Source organism: Sceloporus undulatus, chromosome 4 (assembly GCF_019175285.1).
Source record: "Sceloporus undulatus isolate JIND9_A2432 ecotype Alabama chromosome 4, SceUnd_v1.1, whole genome shotgun sequence".
Lineage (NCBI taxonomy): Eukaryota > Metazoa > Chordata > Lepidosauria > Squamata > Phrynosomatidae > Sceloporus > Sceloporus undulatus.
Genome location: NC_056525.1, coordinates 67926146 through 67943936, shown reverse-complemented (window position 1 = coordinate 67943936; position 17791 = coordinate 67926146). Strand labels below are relative to the sequence as shown.

Below are 17791 nucleotides of genomic sequence, written 5' to 3'. Positions count from 1 at the left end.
CCATTTATCTGTGGGATCCCCACACTATTCAACGTCTACATGAAACCACTCAGAGAGATCATCTGGAGTTTTGGGGTGCAATGCTATCAATCTGAGACTGACACCCAATTCTACTACTCCTTTCAAACCCAATCCAAGTAGGCTAGTTTTAAATCAGTGTCTGCCATCAGTAATGGACTAGATGAGAGTAAATAATAATAATTAATAATTTGTTTTATGTATATACCGCTATTCCAAAGATCATAGTGGTGAACAGCAAGTAAGCTAATTAGCAAGTAAGCTAATTTGCCCCCAACAGTCTGGGTACTCATTTTAGCGACCTCGGAAGGATGCAAGCCTGAGTCGAGCTTGGGCCCTTTTGCTGGTCTTGAACTCGCAACCTTGTGGTTTTGAGTGAATGGCTGCAGTACAGGCATTTAACCACTGTGCCACCAGGGCTCCTTTAGCCCTGAATAGACTGAAACTTAACAAGACATAGGTACTCCTGTTCAACCAAAAGGGAACAGTGATTTGGCATATGTTAGAAGGGGGTTACACTTTCCCTGAAGATGCAGGTTCAAGCTTGCATGTTCTGCTGGACTCAGCTATGAACCCAGAAGCCCAGGTTTCTGTGGCAGTCAGGAATGCTTTTGCACATTTAAAAGTTTGTTGCCAACTGCACCTGTTTCTTGAGACATCAGATCTAGCCATGGTGGTACATGCGTCAGTTCCATCTCATTTGGTTTACTGTAACATGCTCTACAGAGGGATGCATCTGAAGAGTGTTTGGAAACTTCAGCTACCAACAAGAGCTGCAGACAGAATGTTAACTGGTTCACGCTACAGGAGTCACACTACTCCCATGTTATGACAGCTCCACTGGCTGCCAAATTCTTTCTGAGAACAATACAAAGTGCTGGTTATGACCTATAAAGCCTTATGTGACTTAGGTCCAAATTATCTGGTAGACTGTATATAAGCCTGTCTAGGTCCTGAGATCATCAGGACAGGCCCTTCTCTCAGTCTCGCCATCATCACAGCATGACTGGTGAGGAGGCAAGAAAGGGCCTTCTTGGCAGCTTCCCTTAGACTATAGAACTGCCTTCCAAGGGAGACCGGAGTGGCACTCTTCCTGCTGTCCTTCTGTCATCTGGCTAAAACCTTTTTATTCCAACAGGCTTTTAAAACATGGTTTTATAAAAAAAAAATGGGCTAGGAAATGCAGTACTATCTTAAAGTGAACTGTTTTTAATAGTTTTTAAATGCCAATTTCACCCTAGGAATGACTTATTTTGCAGCCGATTAAAGGAGGTTTTCAGTCTAGACAGTGATGAAATTGAAATAGTTAAGGAATTCCTGTACCTCTAATCAAACACTGACCAGAATGGTGACAGCAGTCAAGAAATAAAAAGACTAGGAATGGGAAAGGCAGATATGAAAGAACTAGAAAAGAACCTGAAGAGTAAAGACATACAAATCAGCACTGAAGTCAGAACCGTTCAGGCCACTGTACTCCCCATTACCATGTATGGATGTGAGAGCTGAACAATGAAGGAAGCAATCAGAAAGAAAATCAACTCATTTGAAATGTGTTTCTGGAGAAGAGTACTTAGGATACCATGGACAGTCAAACAGACAAACAAATGGGTCCTTGAACAGATCAGACCAGAGCTCTCCTTGGAAGCCAAGATTATCAAGCTGAAGCTATCATACTCTGGTCACATAATGAGAAGGCAGGGATCACTAGAAAAAAACAATGCTGCTAGGAAAGGTGAGAGGGTAGAAGAAGGAGGAGAAGACCACAGGCCAGATGGATGGACTCAATCAGGGGGGTTACAAGCATGGGCTTGCAGGACCTGAGCAGAACAGTGGATGATATGGATAATTGTAGATGTCTTGTCCTCAGGGTTGCCATGAGTCAGAATTGACTTGCGGACAGCTAACAACAACAAAAGAGGGGGTTTGCAGCAATGGCTCCCCCCCCCGGTCTCCTTTCCTGCCAAGTCTCCTCCAGTCCACGGTGCATGTGGTCCAGAAGTGGCTTCTCCCTGTAGTTCACATGCCCACTCCCTCACCTGTCCAGTTGCTTTCCCTCTTGTTGGCTGGCTGTTTGCCTCACTCAGCAAGCCAGCCAGTGAGAGGGAAAGTGAGTGAACGAGCAAGGGAGCAGGCAGGCAAGCAGCGGGCAGAAGCTGCTTTGGTTGCAGACTGCATACACCATGAGCTGGAGGGGGCTCTTGGTGGGAAAGGAGACAGAGAAGAGGAGGAGGGCAAGGAGGATGAGCTGCTGCCACGGCCAGCCTAACTCTACAATGACTGCTACAAACATCTCCTTTAGTGTTGTCATTCTTTCCTTCCCTCTCGTCAAGAGGAGGATGATGACACTGAAGGAAATTTCTGCAGCAGTATTATCATCCTAGGAGGCAGAGAGGGGAAGGCTTGGAAACTGGCGATGGAGGTGAGGCGGCCTGAGAGTGAGGAGAGGCATTATGGTGCCAAGGTGGTAAAGAGAGGTACAGGCTGAGGTTGTTGGTGGAAAAGGAGACAAAGAGGAGGAGGTGGGTGAGGAGAAGGGCAATGAAACTAAAGGAGATTTTCCCAGCAGCGTCTTCGTCCTAGAAGGTGGCAGGGGAAGGCTTGGAGACTGGCAGCGGAAGCAGATACGAACTAGTGAATAATAAAATCCACAGAGGTAAAACCCATAAAAGCATAGAGACAACTGTAATAACACCTTTCAATTCACTTATTTTACTGCAAATAAGTATATGCACTGTAGCCTTACAAACAACTCAGTGTATTTTGAAAGGACATAAAACTCATGTTTGGAAGAACCTGAAAATTAGCATTCCATGTTGAACATCTGACCATTTTTATAAATTGTATGTTTTTGACAATCTTTTTTAAATTTGTAAGCCATTTTGATTCCCAATCTGGAAAAAGGGTGGGAAATAAATAAATAAATAAATTACTATTAGGTCCATCTAGCCTGTCTACACAAATTGACAGCCAGTGCTCTCCCACAGTTCATACAGGATCCTTTCCTAGTCTTACTTGGAGACTGAAGCTGACACCTTCTGCGTGAAAACCACAAGCTCTACTGCTGAGCTATGCACTCAACTGTTGTCATTTAATAAAGGTGAATAAATAAAGGCACTATTTCATTAAAAAAATGGTTGAGCTCACCTTGAAGGATAGTGCTTCAGTAACTGTTGTCAGTTTTAATCTGATATAACACAATAACTCATACTATAAATTATAAATTACCAACAAAAACAAGCTCAATTTAGTCATTCTTGTGACTTACTGAAAAATTGTCCTTTTAAAAAAAATACTGTGCAGTCATTCTTTAAAATAATTAATATAGTCTTTTGTGAAAAGTTTCACAATGTAACTGTGAAATAGAACCATTCTAAGGCTTGGTGAAGGGCTATTTAAACCTTAAGAAAACCTTGATGCAAAGAGAGTACACACAGGAATAAACAAAAAGCCAAATTTATGAAGTAGTATAGCTTAATAGGAACTTTGACAGCTGCAGGCAATGAAAGAAAATTAAAATGCTAATCAATAAATCCCAAACCTAGAGAGGAAACAATCAATATGATCAATCTAAAAACCACACCCAGCAGAGGAAAGCTATTTTTATTCATTACGTCATAAATACTGGAACACTGTATCACTATTTATTATATACTTCAATTAGAAAATGCTTTAGGGGATGGTCAAAAAAAGGATTGCACTGAGTCGTGGTGGTAATGATCTGGTCACCATGCTGTTTGAAATGCTACAGATAGTAAGCCATCACTTGTCTCTTCTACAAGCATAATATTCCTGCAGCAAGGAAGTTACTAGAAGGCTTTTCACAACTGCCCTGGTCCTTCTTCTAAATCAAATCAAAATGTCATATTACTAGTGGATATTACAAATATGCTGGAGCCCTAAATCTTTGAAATTAAGCATTTCAGGATTCCATAACCTAAAACATGACTGAACCATTATTTGTCAGACAGTATACATGACTAAGACAGACTGTAAAGACAATACCCTTTTCAGAAAAAATGTGTAATTTTGAAATATTCAGTATTCGCCTTCTAGCTGCTTCTGTCCCACCTTCCTAAAAGCCCCTTCAATCTTTATAGGTATCACATAGAACTGCAAAGCATGCCTATACTAAACAATGCTATGCCTGTAGTATACAAATACTTTAGAATCAAGCAGTGTAAAAAATTGATGAATTCAAATAAATTGTTAATCAAAAGACAGAGGAAGCATCTTCTGTTCATTTTGTCCATTCAAACAATTCCAAAGCCAGTTTATAAGGAGAAACAAAAGGGTGGTGGTGCAAGAATTCTAGAGAATGCATTTCAATGGAGGCAGACGGCTATCTGAATTGTTACACTGTTATAAAGACATCAAATCCTAACAAGAAGCCTTGACAGCAGTCTTTTTCATGCATCAGAACATTTCAAAGCCATCCTCTTGACAAGCACCTCAGTATTTTCAACATCCCTAACTTCACTGGATGTGTTCTCAAGCATCTGGTAAAGATTACGTATCAGGGTACGGTGAGTTTTCAGGCAGATTTGTGTGCTTTCATGCAATTTAGGAAAGTCCTCACTGAGGAAATCAAACTCCCCTTTTCCCCCCAAGAAAACTGCAATGAATGGAAAGAAGAGAAAGCCTTACCTGCATGAAGCATGGATTCCCATTGATAAAGATATCTCTGAAGATGGGCCAACCGTTTTCGAAAGAGCCATCAAAAAACAAACGGCCCACAGGTGCAGGGAACATAAATGGCAAGTAGGATGCTGGCTGTCCCTGAACAGAGCAAAGCTTTGTGCAGAAGCAAAAGAAAAGGAATTTGCCTCCACCACCTAGCTGCAGATGCACAACACTGCAATGCAGGTAAATGGCTTGCAGCAACACTGGAGAGGTTTGATCTCAGCTAATTTGCTTGCTGCAACATTTATTCACACTCTGGAATGACCAAAGATTCTCTACGACTGATATTTTTCAAATTCCAAAGTCTTTCCATACATACAAACTGTTGTTCAAACTTCCTTTCCCTAAACTGAAGAGCCAAGGATTTTCCTGTTCAGCCATTCACTTCCTTCAAAGCTTCTAAGAAAGCCAGCGTTAGGGCCAAGGCAGGAAAGAGATGTTGAAGTGCCAGATCTCACAGTATCAGATGCAAATTTGTAGATATCAATGATGTCTCTAGCTCTGCTTCAAGTAACTCAATGGAAAATGAAGATTACTACTTTTTTGTAATCTCATTCCCAAGTAAGAGAAGCTTCTCAATCCCACAGGCTCACAACAGCCAGAAAGTGGAGAACTGCAGAAACAAGTGCCAATATAAAAATAAGAATGCAGTAAGATAAATGAAACCACACAGTCTGAATAACTGTGGTAAGTGGGTTCTCCTGCAAACAAACTCTGGTTCTAATATGCACTTCTTATTCAAGAAAGGATAACTCACTTGCCTGAGGATGTCTGGTCAGATACAACAAGGCACACACTGTCTGTGTCTCCACTGGCACTACTCATCAAGATGGACTCTTTCAAGCATGTGAATTCGCCTGGCTTTGATTTTATGTAGTTAGCCATTTCACACAGCTCCCTTTAGTTCCTCCTCTCAAACATACTTCATTGCAAGAAAGAACTATAACCTACTGTTTGAGGCGCCATATTGAAACTTTTTACTGCTAGATCTAAATTAAACAAATAACAAATGGTTAACCACAAATAGCTTCTACGGTGCTTTGGGTGAGCATGGAGTATGCAGAAATGAAGAAGAAAACAACTTTTTAACCATAGGAAAGAAGGAGAAATTCTTGCAGAGAACTTTTAAGGACTTTATCCTTAAAATACTAGTGTAGACATAGCCCAAGGATACTATTATGAAGCAATGAATCCAAATGCAAGACAATCCTTCTAGAAGGAGGTAGCACAGTGAACGCAAAGCCAAAGGTATGCCATCTCTAGACCAGGACTCAAAATAGCAACGCACTGTTAACCTTTCTAAATATACTGCAACTGATTTTTCACATTTATGTAGTTACTTTTCAATATACAGGTGAAATGCAATTTGCATTGCTCCAATTTATTACATTCTGACACTTCTCAAGAAATAAATAAATGAAAGTATAACCCACAATGTATGGTTCTCTCAGCATGCCTGTGCAGTTGAGTGAAGTGGGAGAGTGAGGAACATGAGGTGAGTCAGTGAAGCTGTCTGGAGTTTTGGTATGGAGTTTGGAGCAGGAAGAAAAGCTGGCTGAACTGTTTCTTTTACTGCCTAGAGTGGGGGAGAGGAAGAATGAAAATGCAATTTTGGCACTACAGGAAGGAAGGGGTTTTCTTTGCCTGCTTAAAAGGATGGGTGCGATGGGGAGGAAGATAATGGAATCCTCAGGTTTTGGTGTGGCTCAAAGGGGTTTCTTTTTCTGCAAAACTCGCCACTTCATTTCCATACACAAAGGATTTTGAATTTGAATTGACATTCTCACAAACTAATGGCATATATAGGTCTGTCCCTGGCTTTCCATTCCACCAAATGCATCTGAGGAAGTAGACTTAAGTCTATGAGATCTCATGCTGCCAACTTCTTTCTTCCAGTTAGTCTCAAAGGTGCCACAAGATCTCTCTCTGTTGAGGTTAAAAGGGGAGGATGGACAGTATGACAGGACCTTCTTAAAGATCTTAGGTTGCTTTTACCTTTCAACCTAAAAAGGCCTCCTGTTACTAACACTTGCCCTGTTTTTATCTTATTAACACTTAAGGACCAGGGTCCCAAGTATCCCCATAAACCAGTTCAATGTTTATTTTTCTTACAGTTTATAGTAATCACTTCAATCAGAGTAAAAGGCAGTATAAAAATAGGCTAAAAAATGCTGATTATAACATACAGATGGAGTAATGGGAAAGGTCTAAAGATTTGAAATGTAATGTTATAATCTTAAAAGAGAATTTTCATAAGTTGATGTATCAATGGTATTTAACTCCTGAAAAGTTGTCTAAACTGTAGGGTATTGATTTTATGTTGGAAATGTAAGTACTAAATGGCACTTTTTATCCCATGTGGTGGACTTGTGAGAAAGCAAGAAAAAAGTGGAAGCAGATCCATTCAGAAATTAAAAAAAATAAAACTACAGTTACAACCAGAAAAGTTTTTACTGGTTTTTACTGCTAGATGATCAAACAGAACATTCTTACAATAAATTATTGCGGCAGTGAGGCTGTTATATGTTCGGAAATGGAAGAACACTAAAACACAATGTGATCGGATAATGAAACTGATAGAATCAGCAGAAATTGACAAATTATCTACTTTGTTAAGAGATAAATTTTAAAGAAAGACTGGGAACCGCTTATTGTATCAACAGAAAGACAAAGTTTTAATGATGGGTTTTGAAAATTAATAGTATTAATGTAGATGTAGTAGCATGAAATATTGCTACACAAGAGAATTATAATTTTATATAATCTATAACCATTGGTAGGAAAGATGGAGGTCATTTTTTTCTTTAGTAGTTTCTTTCCTTTTTTCTTTGTATGGTTAATCTGTACTATTTTATTGTAGTTTTTTTTTAATTCTTAATAAAAAAGATTTAAAAACTAGAAATTCTACCGTTATTTGGCATGCATGAAGGTGTTGCTAATAGGAGCAGGGAAATGTTCCTATGTTGAACAACATAGCCAACAATAACCACATTGTACACAAACTACTATCTCTTCTCTGGACACGGGTGGGCAATTATGCTGAGATAGGAGTTGCATTCTGGGGGCTGTATAATGGGTCTGGCAAAGTACTTGTGGCCTGCAGGCTGCACTTTACCCATCCTCTGCTAGAGCAATATGCAATCTAAGAGAGTGCCAAAAAGCAAGGGCATGAGTGTTGAACATTAGGATAGGGGTGGGATTAGTTGTTTTGTTTCATAGAAATAAACACAGTAGGGTTTGCTAAAAGAAAAGAGAAGTTTACTGATTTTGCCTAAAGCCAAGTTAACAGTAAACTTGTGAAGTGACAAGACATATTTGCAGAATTATAGTATTTAGTTGCAGGATACCACCATACTGAGAGAAAGAAAAACAATATACTGGGACCCTCCTGTATATTCTCCTGTAGTGCAGAACTAGGTGCCACCTGCAGAGAAGCTGGCAAAAACACAAGACATACAGAAAGCAAAGGTAGAATTAATGGGAGAATCAGCTTCTTCACAAGCCATTTTCATAATAAAGGTTTTCACAGAATTATTCTGGGGTTTCCTCTAACCCTTCATTAGTGAGGGCTGGGATGTTGCATTTTTAATTGTGTATCTTCAAATTCTGTTCTTGGTTGTCAAAGAATCTCTGGATGTTACTGGAATGGGAGAAGATACCAACAAAAGCAGCACTCAGATCCCACTGCCAGGTAAATAAAGGTTGTCCTCTATCATAACTCAAAACTGTTCCCCGGATTATTACTAAACCCCAAAGATGATTACCAAACCTCAACTGTTGTTCCTTCTCCACAATTTATAATATACATCTGCCAGTCCACTTTGTAATCTCCCCCAGTGTCTCTAATTCAATCTATAGATTTAGTAGCAAAGCCTTTTTTGAAACTGAAAACTGTCCATTTATGTCTCACAGATTCATTCCTAAACTCTCAAGAAGCTGAAACATTTTAATCACCTTTGTTGTTTTGGTGTGCTTTTAAAGATAAGCTCTTTAATTAGGAATATATTTAACAGTTACCATGCCATACAATCCCACTTCTCTTCTATCCCTCATAAGAAACCTTTAAGTACACAGGCTTCCAAGTATCAAGTGATTAGTGGGTTTGAGAAATAACAAACTCTACCCCCTGCCCGACAATAACCCTTTTGGAACCAAAGTGAACTTTCTAACAGAAGTTGTGATATGGCAAAAATATCTAGACATGCAGGGGGTTTGCTATTCAAAGTCAAAGCACATGTATCTGGGAATCCTGATTTCATTGTATATGCAATTCATAGTCAGACAGGCTACGACTCTCTATCTAGTTAATCATGCATGAGTCCCACTGGTGCATAACTAATGGTAGTACTACACTCTTGGCTGCTTGCTTTGGTAATCTACTCAAACTAGGGTTTTGATATGTGTCCGTATATCATTGTGTCACATTAACAAATATGCTTACTCCATTATGCTCTACATTTGAAAAATGGAGGATGCAATAGAATCTGCAACCAATGATGAACAAGAGCTGAACTTTTGCTTCTAAATGTCACCACTGTAAGTATGTTTGTGTATATTTAAAAAAAACCTTGCCTTAACTACACAGGTCTTCCTCTCTGTAGAGAGTATGCTTTTAACCAAGACCTTGTCAGATGCCATATATGTTTTCGCAACTTGCCAATAACAATTTGACTGGTTATGAAAATTGCCTTCATGTAGAGACGCTTGACAGAAGTTTATTCTTTTCTTTTTGGAAAACAGATGACTAATTCTTAGTGTGTGAGGGCAAGTAGATTAGAAATATTCCATATATGGTTTTGCATGCTTAAAGACAATATTTAAATATTTGTATGGACCTCATCCCTACACTTGAGGAGGTTTTCAATAAATTGTTGACAGCTCTATATATTTACAAACACAGCCACTACTCAAAATGATTCCATAAAAAGAAGCATAGCTTAAAGTCAGTTTTCCTAAGGTATGTTTGTGCTTACTATGGACAAAAGACTATATCCACCAATTCAAGACAGGAACCACCTTTCCCAGCACAGGCAACAACTTTGACAGCAAAAATCACCCAAAGGGCTCAGAGTTATTTTTCTTCTATCACTGGACAGTTTATCGATGGGGAGAATTGGAAAGGCTATGAGGATGCAAACATAAGATTTCAATTCACCCAAATGGCTACTGTATACATTCTAAGATTGCAAAGAAATGGGGCTTTGCTGTGCCCTGCAGGATTTCATAGTCCAGGGAACAGCATGTACTGAGATCTGAGATGAATTTGAATGATACAGCAAAGCTCTGATCTCTACTGTTGCTCTTTTTACTGTTGCGACTCTGTGCTAAAAGACAGTACTACCCATCATAGATATGGAGATCTAAAACAACCTATGATTATCATGGCTACTGTTGAAACGAGAGTAAACAACATTAACTATTGTCATCATGACAAGAATGGGAACATATTTACTTATCTAAGTACTAGATTAAAAAAGATTGTTCCTGGAAAGCTGTGCCTAAATGAGAAATTACTTTGGTGGAACATATTATAAAAGTCAACCAACACAAGCTGCTATATCAATTTTGAGAATGAAGTCTTAGGCTGTATAATTTGAACTGTCAAATGTTTTCCTTTAAGGCAGGGATGGGCAAATCTGAAAAGACTGGAAGCCATTTCCATTCCTCATGCAACCATTATGGGCATTACTTGAGATGAAAAATTTGTGAAACTTTTGAAGCTAAGGGAAAATGAGGAAATATTCAGAAAAACTGAAAAAATGCAATATTGTTACCTTTTACATATTTAAAGTCACTTTGTTACTATGCATTATGCATAACCTGTCTTAGTATAAAACTACCATGTTTAATATTTCATCCATTCTCCTAAAAGAAAATATTACATATAATCTATTTTTCAAATTTTCTGAGAAAACATGGCTTAAGAAAAACATGGAGAGGTCAGGAATTAATAATTTTTTCCAGTTTCTTTCCAGGCCTTAACATCTCTAGGCATCACCAGCCATTTCCAGTTTCTCAAAACTTGTTTGGAGGCTGAAACAAGATGACTTGAGGCTTACAGAGACACAATTCCCTTTTGAACATCTCCGCAACTGAAAGGCTGAGGAAATGGTATGTGATTCCATTCTTAGAATAATAAAATCACAGAGTTCGGAAAGACCACAAGTGCCATCCAGTCCAACCCCATATACTAATTTCTATTATATGAAAGAGCTGAAGAAGTTTCAAGTTCAATTTCCAAATATGATTAGCTTGCTACAAGAATGTAGCACATCTTTTAATCCATAGTGACAGTTCATTGCACAGTCTCTTAAGGGCAGACCAAGGCAGAAGCAACTATTTTGAGTTTTAGGAATCAGTGTTGGCAGAATTTGCAGGAAATGTAAAACTGGTCCAATTCCAGTGATGCTCATTTTTGTAGGAGGGGCAGATGAGAAATCGACACAATGTGGGTTATTTCTGATACCATCCAGAACAGGGCAGGAGTCATATGTTGGATTAGAACTCTGAAGAAAACTCCCTTCGGATTTCTTCTTATATAGCCAAACATAACTGACATAAGAAAATACAGAGACTACACATCTATTCTGAGGAACCATCAATCTGTAGTCTTCTCATCAATGAAGGTAACTAAATCTGGGATAGATACAGAAAGTTTTTTAAAAGATAGATTGCTCAATCTAGGGAAAAACCCAAGACTAAGATGGAAGACAGAAAACTGATCAAAATTTCCATACAGAAAAAGAATGAAATTGCTGTAAAAGTATGCTCTAGGCAAAGGCAGGTAAGAAAAATGAAGAGAGGGAGCAAGATGTTATCTCCTGCTTGATTCTCGACAGTGAGAGAAGCAACCTTATTCTGGGATTGCTCCTTTGCACTATCCAGAAAAAATGAAGAGGACTGGATTATCAATTCAGTCAACCCAGGCCAGCTCATAGCAGCTACCCCAGAGTAATAAAGTACCTTATAATCAAGGGCAAATTAAGAGCAAGCTGTCTTCCTGTCTTTGTCAGAGATGTAAGGATCCTGTTCTGCCTATGGCTTTAAAATAGTCACCCTCGCTTGGATCCAGTTGTGTAAATCTGCTGATGGAAGAAACCAGGGGATTCTGGAAGGGACAATACCACACGTCATCCCCATGCGGCCTCCACAAATCCTCACTATCTGTGGGGAAGGTAGCGGGGAGTAAGAGAAGGTCTTGATGGGAGCATGAGGGAGGATCTACTGGCTTATTGCTTTCAGCAGAGCTACTCAATAGGATTGCAGATTTCATAAAGAGAAGAGGTATGCTTTATTGTGCTAAAAGGAAAATCCCTGTGCTTAGAAAATATTCCAAATAAAGAAGTGTCAAATCACTGGAAAAACTTTGTTAGCTGCCATCGATGTGGTCTGCACTGAGCGTGTAGCATTATTTGAGACATTCAAGCAGTTTGTGTAGGTAATACAATTTGATATTTTTAAAGAAATCAACATGTCTAGAAAGAAAAGGTATGGAATACTTTATCGTCAAAGCTGTGTCTCAGTTACAGTAACAGAATGAGAACATGCTGCAAGCTACTGAAATATTTAAACTAACTTCTGCTTCAGGGAGGTATTTCTAGTCTTTTAAACAGGATTCTGTTACAGAGAAATCATACCTATTATTTATTTATTTGATGTATTTCCCAGCAAAGAGAGACGTGAAGCATAAAACTAGCATTCTCAGAGTTTGTAGATGTAATAATAACATAATAATAATAATAATAATAATAGTACATTATTCTGTTGTTGAATGGCAGGTCTCAGGGTGTCTATTTAACTATTGATCCACTGTCTCTGCTGGGAAAGCCCCTGACCCTGGGTTTTAACGTGTACATAGACCTAGGGAGGTGTCCTCTTTAGGTAAAAACGTGGTGTTTTAGGTTTGTTTTCAGTGTTTCCCCATTCACGGGGGGGGGGGGGGGGGGCCCCCGCCCCCCGGGGATCCGGGAGGGCGAGGGTGGGTGGGAAAGGCAGTTTTTGGGGGGGGGGGGGGGGGGGGGCAGTGGTTGGTTCGCACTTACTTTCTCTGGGCTTTTTCTTTCTTGGCTTTGGTCCTCTTCTTCCTGGCTTGCAAGGCTAGAACTGGAAGAAGAAGAAGAAGAAGAAGGAAAAAAGAGTCAATAAACCTCATCCACAATGGGTTGCTTTGCTGCATCCACATTGGAAGAATAACCCGGTTTGGTACCGCTTTAACGCTTTGTCTGACTCCTTGCTATGGAATTCTGGGAGTTGGAGTTTGTTGTGGGGCCCAGCCCCACAACAAACTCCAACTCCCAGAATTCCATAGCCTTGAGCCAGAAAAGACTTAAAGCGGTACCTAACCGGGTTATTCCTCCAATGTGGATGCAGCCCTGGGAGGCTAACGGTTAAGACTTTTAGGAACAGGACCCGACTCAGAACCCACTCCGCAAAGAATGACAAAGGCCTAGGAAGGGGAGCTGCTCTCCCTGACGAAGAACGGAGAGACTCACCTTTCCGCTCCATGGCGGCCAGAGATGGAACCCCGCCTCCTGCTCCTCCGCGCGTGCGCTCTGAAGGCGCCCCCTCCTGCGCATGCGCGAGCCGAGGGCGAGGCGGCCTGAGCGGCGTGCGTACCGCGGGGATCTTGGCCCGCCTCTGCGCGCGCCACCAGATCTCCTCGGCCCTGCTGTCGTCGCTGCCTTCGGAGCTGGGGCTGCTGCTGTTGTTGTTGTTGTTGGCGGCGGGGAAAGCCACGCCCACCGGTTCTTCCGAGCGGCTGCGGCACCGCCCCCTGCTGGGCATGAGTGGCAGGACGAGAGGGAGGGGCGCGGCGTCGGGCGCCTCCCCGCCTCCCCCGGGCCTCTGTGAGGAGCGCATGCGCCTTCTCCTCCTCCTCCTCCGCCTCCCTCCTCCTCCTCCGCCCCCTCAACGCTCTTCTTCCACTCAGAGGGCCTAGCGCTGGGTTTTATGGCGGGAGGGAGGACGTAAAAATTGGCGCCACGCGCGCGTGTGTGGTAACGCGTGTGACGTCGCTGGGGCTGGCATTGTGACGTCACAGGCCAGTTTTAAAGCGCTACAGACAGGAGGGGGACTAGCACTGGGTCCGCACTGCGGATATAATCCGTTTTGATACTGCTTTAACGTCCACGGCGCTCCAATTCCCTCTTTTTGCCTCAATTCCCAATTGAGCAGCTTGTGACAGTATTATTTAAATATAGATTATGGTTGCATTGTTTTAGTTTCGGTAGCAATTCTACAAATTTATGAATTTATATGTGTGTGTTTGTGTGTGTGTTTTTTGTGTATCCTAACTTTTGTTGGTTAGCTTGACTTCCCCCCTTTTCTCCTTTGGTTTGCACAGCCTTGTGACAGCAGCCTCCTGCGAAGACCTGAAGCAAGTTAGCTCTCTGTTTGTGCAGTTGTGCGTACAACACAGATAGTGAAAAGACTGTAGTGGCTGAAAACAGCCTACAGTGTTGCCATATGGCAAAGGAGCAATTCTGGTCTCTCAAAAGCTGAGGATCAACAAATTCATACTGGCTGAATAACAGCAGAAAGAAAGAGTATCAGTCATCAGAATTAATCAGCTTCTACAGAAGTACAGTATTGATCAGATGAGTTGCTATTAAACATCCCGTGAATGTAGGATTATCCTTATCATCATCTCACTGCCATTGAAAGCGAGAGCATTAACTTGAGGCACTCCTCCCTAGATGCAGCAGGAAGAGTTGGCAGAGAACCCACAAATGGGCTACAAACTCCTGCAGCATACAACAACATCCAAGTAAACCTTATGGAGTCACTAGGGCTGGCGTCACCCAGTGTGGTAACCTCCTCCCATATCACACCGTACACAATCCTTAGTAATGCTTTCACAGTAGTAATGTTTCTCATAAATCATGAGTTCCATATATACTGCTGGATGTCATGGTAACAGTTGCGACATAAACAACTAGCACAATTAAAATAATACCTTTTAAATTACAATATCCCATACACAGCCTAAATTTATTTACATGTCCACAGTTTTGTGGGGCTAAAGTGAACATTTGGTGAGATGTGATGTTTTTAAAGATTTTTTTAAATTAAATGTAATTAAAAAACCAACCAACGGGCGCCTGGCCTTTCTCTTCCCACTGAGCCTCGTCCCACTCACACTCTCTCTCCTGCCTTTTAAAGGGATGCAGGCAAACATCCCCAGCTCCCTCAGCCGTTCCTCCCTCAGTCGTTTCAGCAGCCCATAAATGTTTGGGGACCAGCGGAGTCACCTCCCATTAAGGTGTCACATTAATATATTTTAAAATTTCTAAAACATTTGGTGTGTGTTATGGGAGACTGATCAAGTGCAGACCGTCAAACGATGGCCCCATTCACACTATGAACATAACCCGGTGTGAAACCAGGCTATTTCCGTGACGTTCACACTGGCCCTGAATGTATCCAACAGCGGGTCCCTTACTGCATCTTTTGTCAAGATCCAGAGCGATCCAGATCTTTGGTAGTCTGAGTACAAATCGATGCGGATCGCGCAGATCGTTTCTGGAAATGGAGGCGCCTCCATTTTGAATTGTGTGTGTGTGAATGTCAACCAGGTTTTTAAATGCCACAGAGAGATTCGGACACATAAACTGTAGCGGGAACATCGATCCTACATTGTGTCACTGCACAGATCTGGATCTCAGGACAAAAACGTAAGTGTAAATGAGACCTAAATCTCCAACGCTGCAAACTGTAATGCAACCTTCTGAATCTAATAACTCTATAAACCCCAATAATTCAATAGGAAATAATTCAAAAACCTTCAGAGATTTAGAGAAGTAGTGCAGGCACTCGTATGTCCAGCAGCATCCAAATAAAGCTGGGTTTTTGGTTTCGGGGAGGGGGGTTGTCCCTAAGTGGGGGTGAATCTTGTCATCAGCCTCACAAGAATGACCATTCGGGGTAAGAGTCAGCCACTCATTCTCTGTGTGTTTGAAGACACAATGCAAAAGACATGGGATATAGCCAAGCCACCAAATCTCAGGGTCTAAACAAGCTGTTGATCCCCAACAGCATGGAGGACTGTCCTCCCAAAGGCTGCTTGACTAGAGTCCAAACTACACTGCAGAAATAATACACTTTGACACTGCTTTGACTGCCCTGGCTCAGTGCTATGGAATTCTGGGAACTGTAGTTTTGTGAACATGAGTGCACTGCAGCTTTGGCGCAACTTTTGGCCTCATAGGATGCATGCATCATTTAAAGAGCATACCTCCAAAGTGACCCAAAGCAACTTTACTTTGGCCCGGCTGTTCAGGCCCAAAATGAAATTCAATACGGAGAAATGTAAGATACTGCACTTTGGGCACAAAAATTAACTGCATAGATATAGGATGGGGGACACCTGGCTTAAGAAGACTACATGTGAAAGGGATCTGTGAGTCCAATTGAACATGAGTCAACAGTGTGATGCGGCAGCTAACAAAGCCAATGCGATTCTAGGCTGCATCAATAAAAGTATAGTGTCTAGATCAAGAGAAGTAATAGTGCCACTTTATTCTGCTCTGGTCAGGCCCCACCTGGAATATTGTGTCCAGTTCTGGGCACCACAATTCAAAAAGGACGTTGAGAAACTGGAGTCATGTATCCAAAGGAGGGCGACTAAAATGGTGAAGGGTCTGGAATTGGAAACCATGCCTTATGAGGAAGCACTTAGGGAGCTGGGGATGTTTAGCCTGGAGCAAAGAAGGTTAAGAGATGACATGATAGCCCTGTTTAAATATTTGAAGGGATGTCATATTGAGGAGGGAGCAAGCTTGTTTTCTGCTGCTCCAGAGAACAGGACCCGGAGCAATGGATGCAAGCTGCAGGAAAAGAGATTTCACCTCCACATTAGGAGGAACTTCCTGACAGTTAGGGCTGTTGACAGTGGGACACACTCCTTCCTCGGAGTGGAGTCTCCCTCCTTGAAGGTCTTTAAGCAGAGGCTGGATGGCCATCTGTCAGGGATGCTTTGACTGAGAGTTCCTGCATGGCAGAATAAAGGGGTTGGAGTGGATGGCCCTTGGGGTCTCTTCCAGATTCTAAACCATTTTGAGACCGCTTTAACTGCTCTGCCTCAGGGCTAAGCAATCTTGAGAATCGTAGTTTGCTGTGGCACCAGAGCTCTCTCTGACAGAGAAGGCTAAATGCCTCACAGAACCACAATTCCCAGAATTCCCTGCACTGAGTCAGGGCAGTCAAAGCAGTCTCATTTCCCGTGTGTATTGGACCTTCGAGGAGAAGGAGGCTTCCGCTTGCAGCCCTCAGCCACCCGACCCACGTGGCCCCTAAGGAGCAGCAATAGCTGTCAGAGAGAAAGGAGCAAAGCAACACAAAAGAAAAACCAAGCCCTTCCTCTTGGGGGCGCTTCAGCAAACCCCTCCCTTCCTTTCCTTTCCCCCAACTCTCGCGAGACTTCCCCAGGCTGCTTGAGATTCCATATTGGGGCATGGCTGGGAGGCTGTATGTCTATTTATTAATTTCCCCTTCCCTTTCCCCAAAGTCTCGCGAGACTTCAGCCCTCGATTGGTCAGAGGCAGGCGGGGGGGGGGGGGGGGAATCTAGGAAGAGGTCGAGAGGAGAAGAAGTCAGTCACGGGCGAGTCCTCCTCGCTGCAGCTGCAGCAGAGCTAATAGGAGCCCCTTTGGCTGCAAGCTCCGGCCTCCGCAGACCACCGACTGCCCCCGCTTCCCTTCCTTCTCTCTCTGCCGAAGGAGGAGCCAGCGGTTACTCTTCGAGGGGTCTCCCCTCCTTCCCGGCCTCGGGGTCGCCATGACCCAAGAGCGGCCCAAGTTCTACCGCCAGGAGCTGAACAAGACGGTCTGGGAGGTCCCCGAGCGCTACCAGAACCTCTCCCCCGTCGGCTCCGGCGCTTACGGCTCTGTCTGGTGAGTGGAGGGCGTTGCATAACACAAGGGCTGTCCACACTGGAGGGATAACCCGGTTTGGGACCACTTTAACGCTTTGTCTGACTCCTTGCTATGGAATTCTGGGAGTTGGAGTTTGTTGTGGGGCCCAGAGCGGAGCTCCGCTCCACTCTGGGCCCACAACAAACTCCAACTCCCAGAATTCCATAGCCTTGAGCCAGAAA

General features: G+C 42.3%; 2 protein-coding genes across 4 annotated transcripts in view; one reads left to right on the top strand and one right to left on the bottom strand.

Annotated features, from left to right (window-relative positions):
* SRPK1 (SRSF protein kinase 1) overlaps positions 1-13563 on the bottom strand; it is a 39676-nt gene extending 26113 nt beyond the window's left edge. Inside the window, exons 1-2 of the mRNA XM_042462995.1 lie at positions 13191-13563; positions 12741-12801 (exon numbers count right to left, since the gene is read on the bottom strand). Of these exons, the coding sequence (XP_042318929.1) occupies positions 12741-12801; positions 13191-13557 (428 nt within the window). The 5' untranslated portion in view covers positions 13558-13563. The remainder of the gene's footprint in view (positions 1-12740; positions 12802-13190) is intronic.
* Positions 13564-17252: 3689 nt separating this feature from the next.
* Positions 17253-17791, top strand: part of MAPK14 (mitogen-activated protein kinase 14) — a 54581-nt gene continuing 54042 nt past the window's right edge. For all 3 annotated transcript variants that reach the window (XM_042462590.1, XM_042462589.1, XM_042462592.1), the window contains exon 1: positions 17253-17588. In XM_042462590.1, coding sequence (XP_042318524.1) covers positions 17473-17588 — 116 coding nt within the window. In that variant the 5' untranslated portion in view covers positions 17253-17472. The remainder of the gene's footprint in view (positions 17589-17791) is intronic.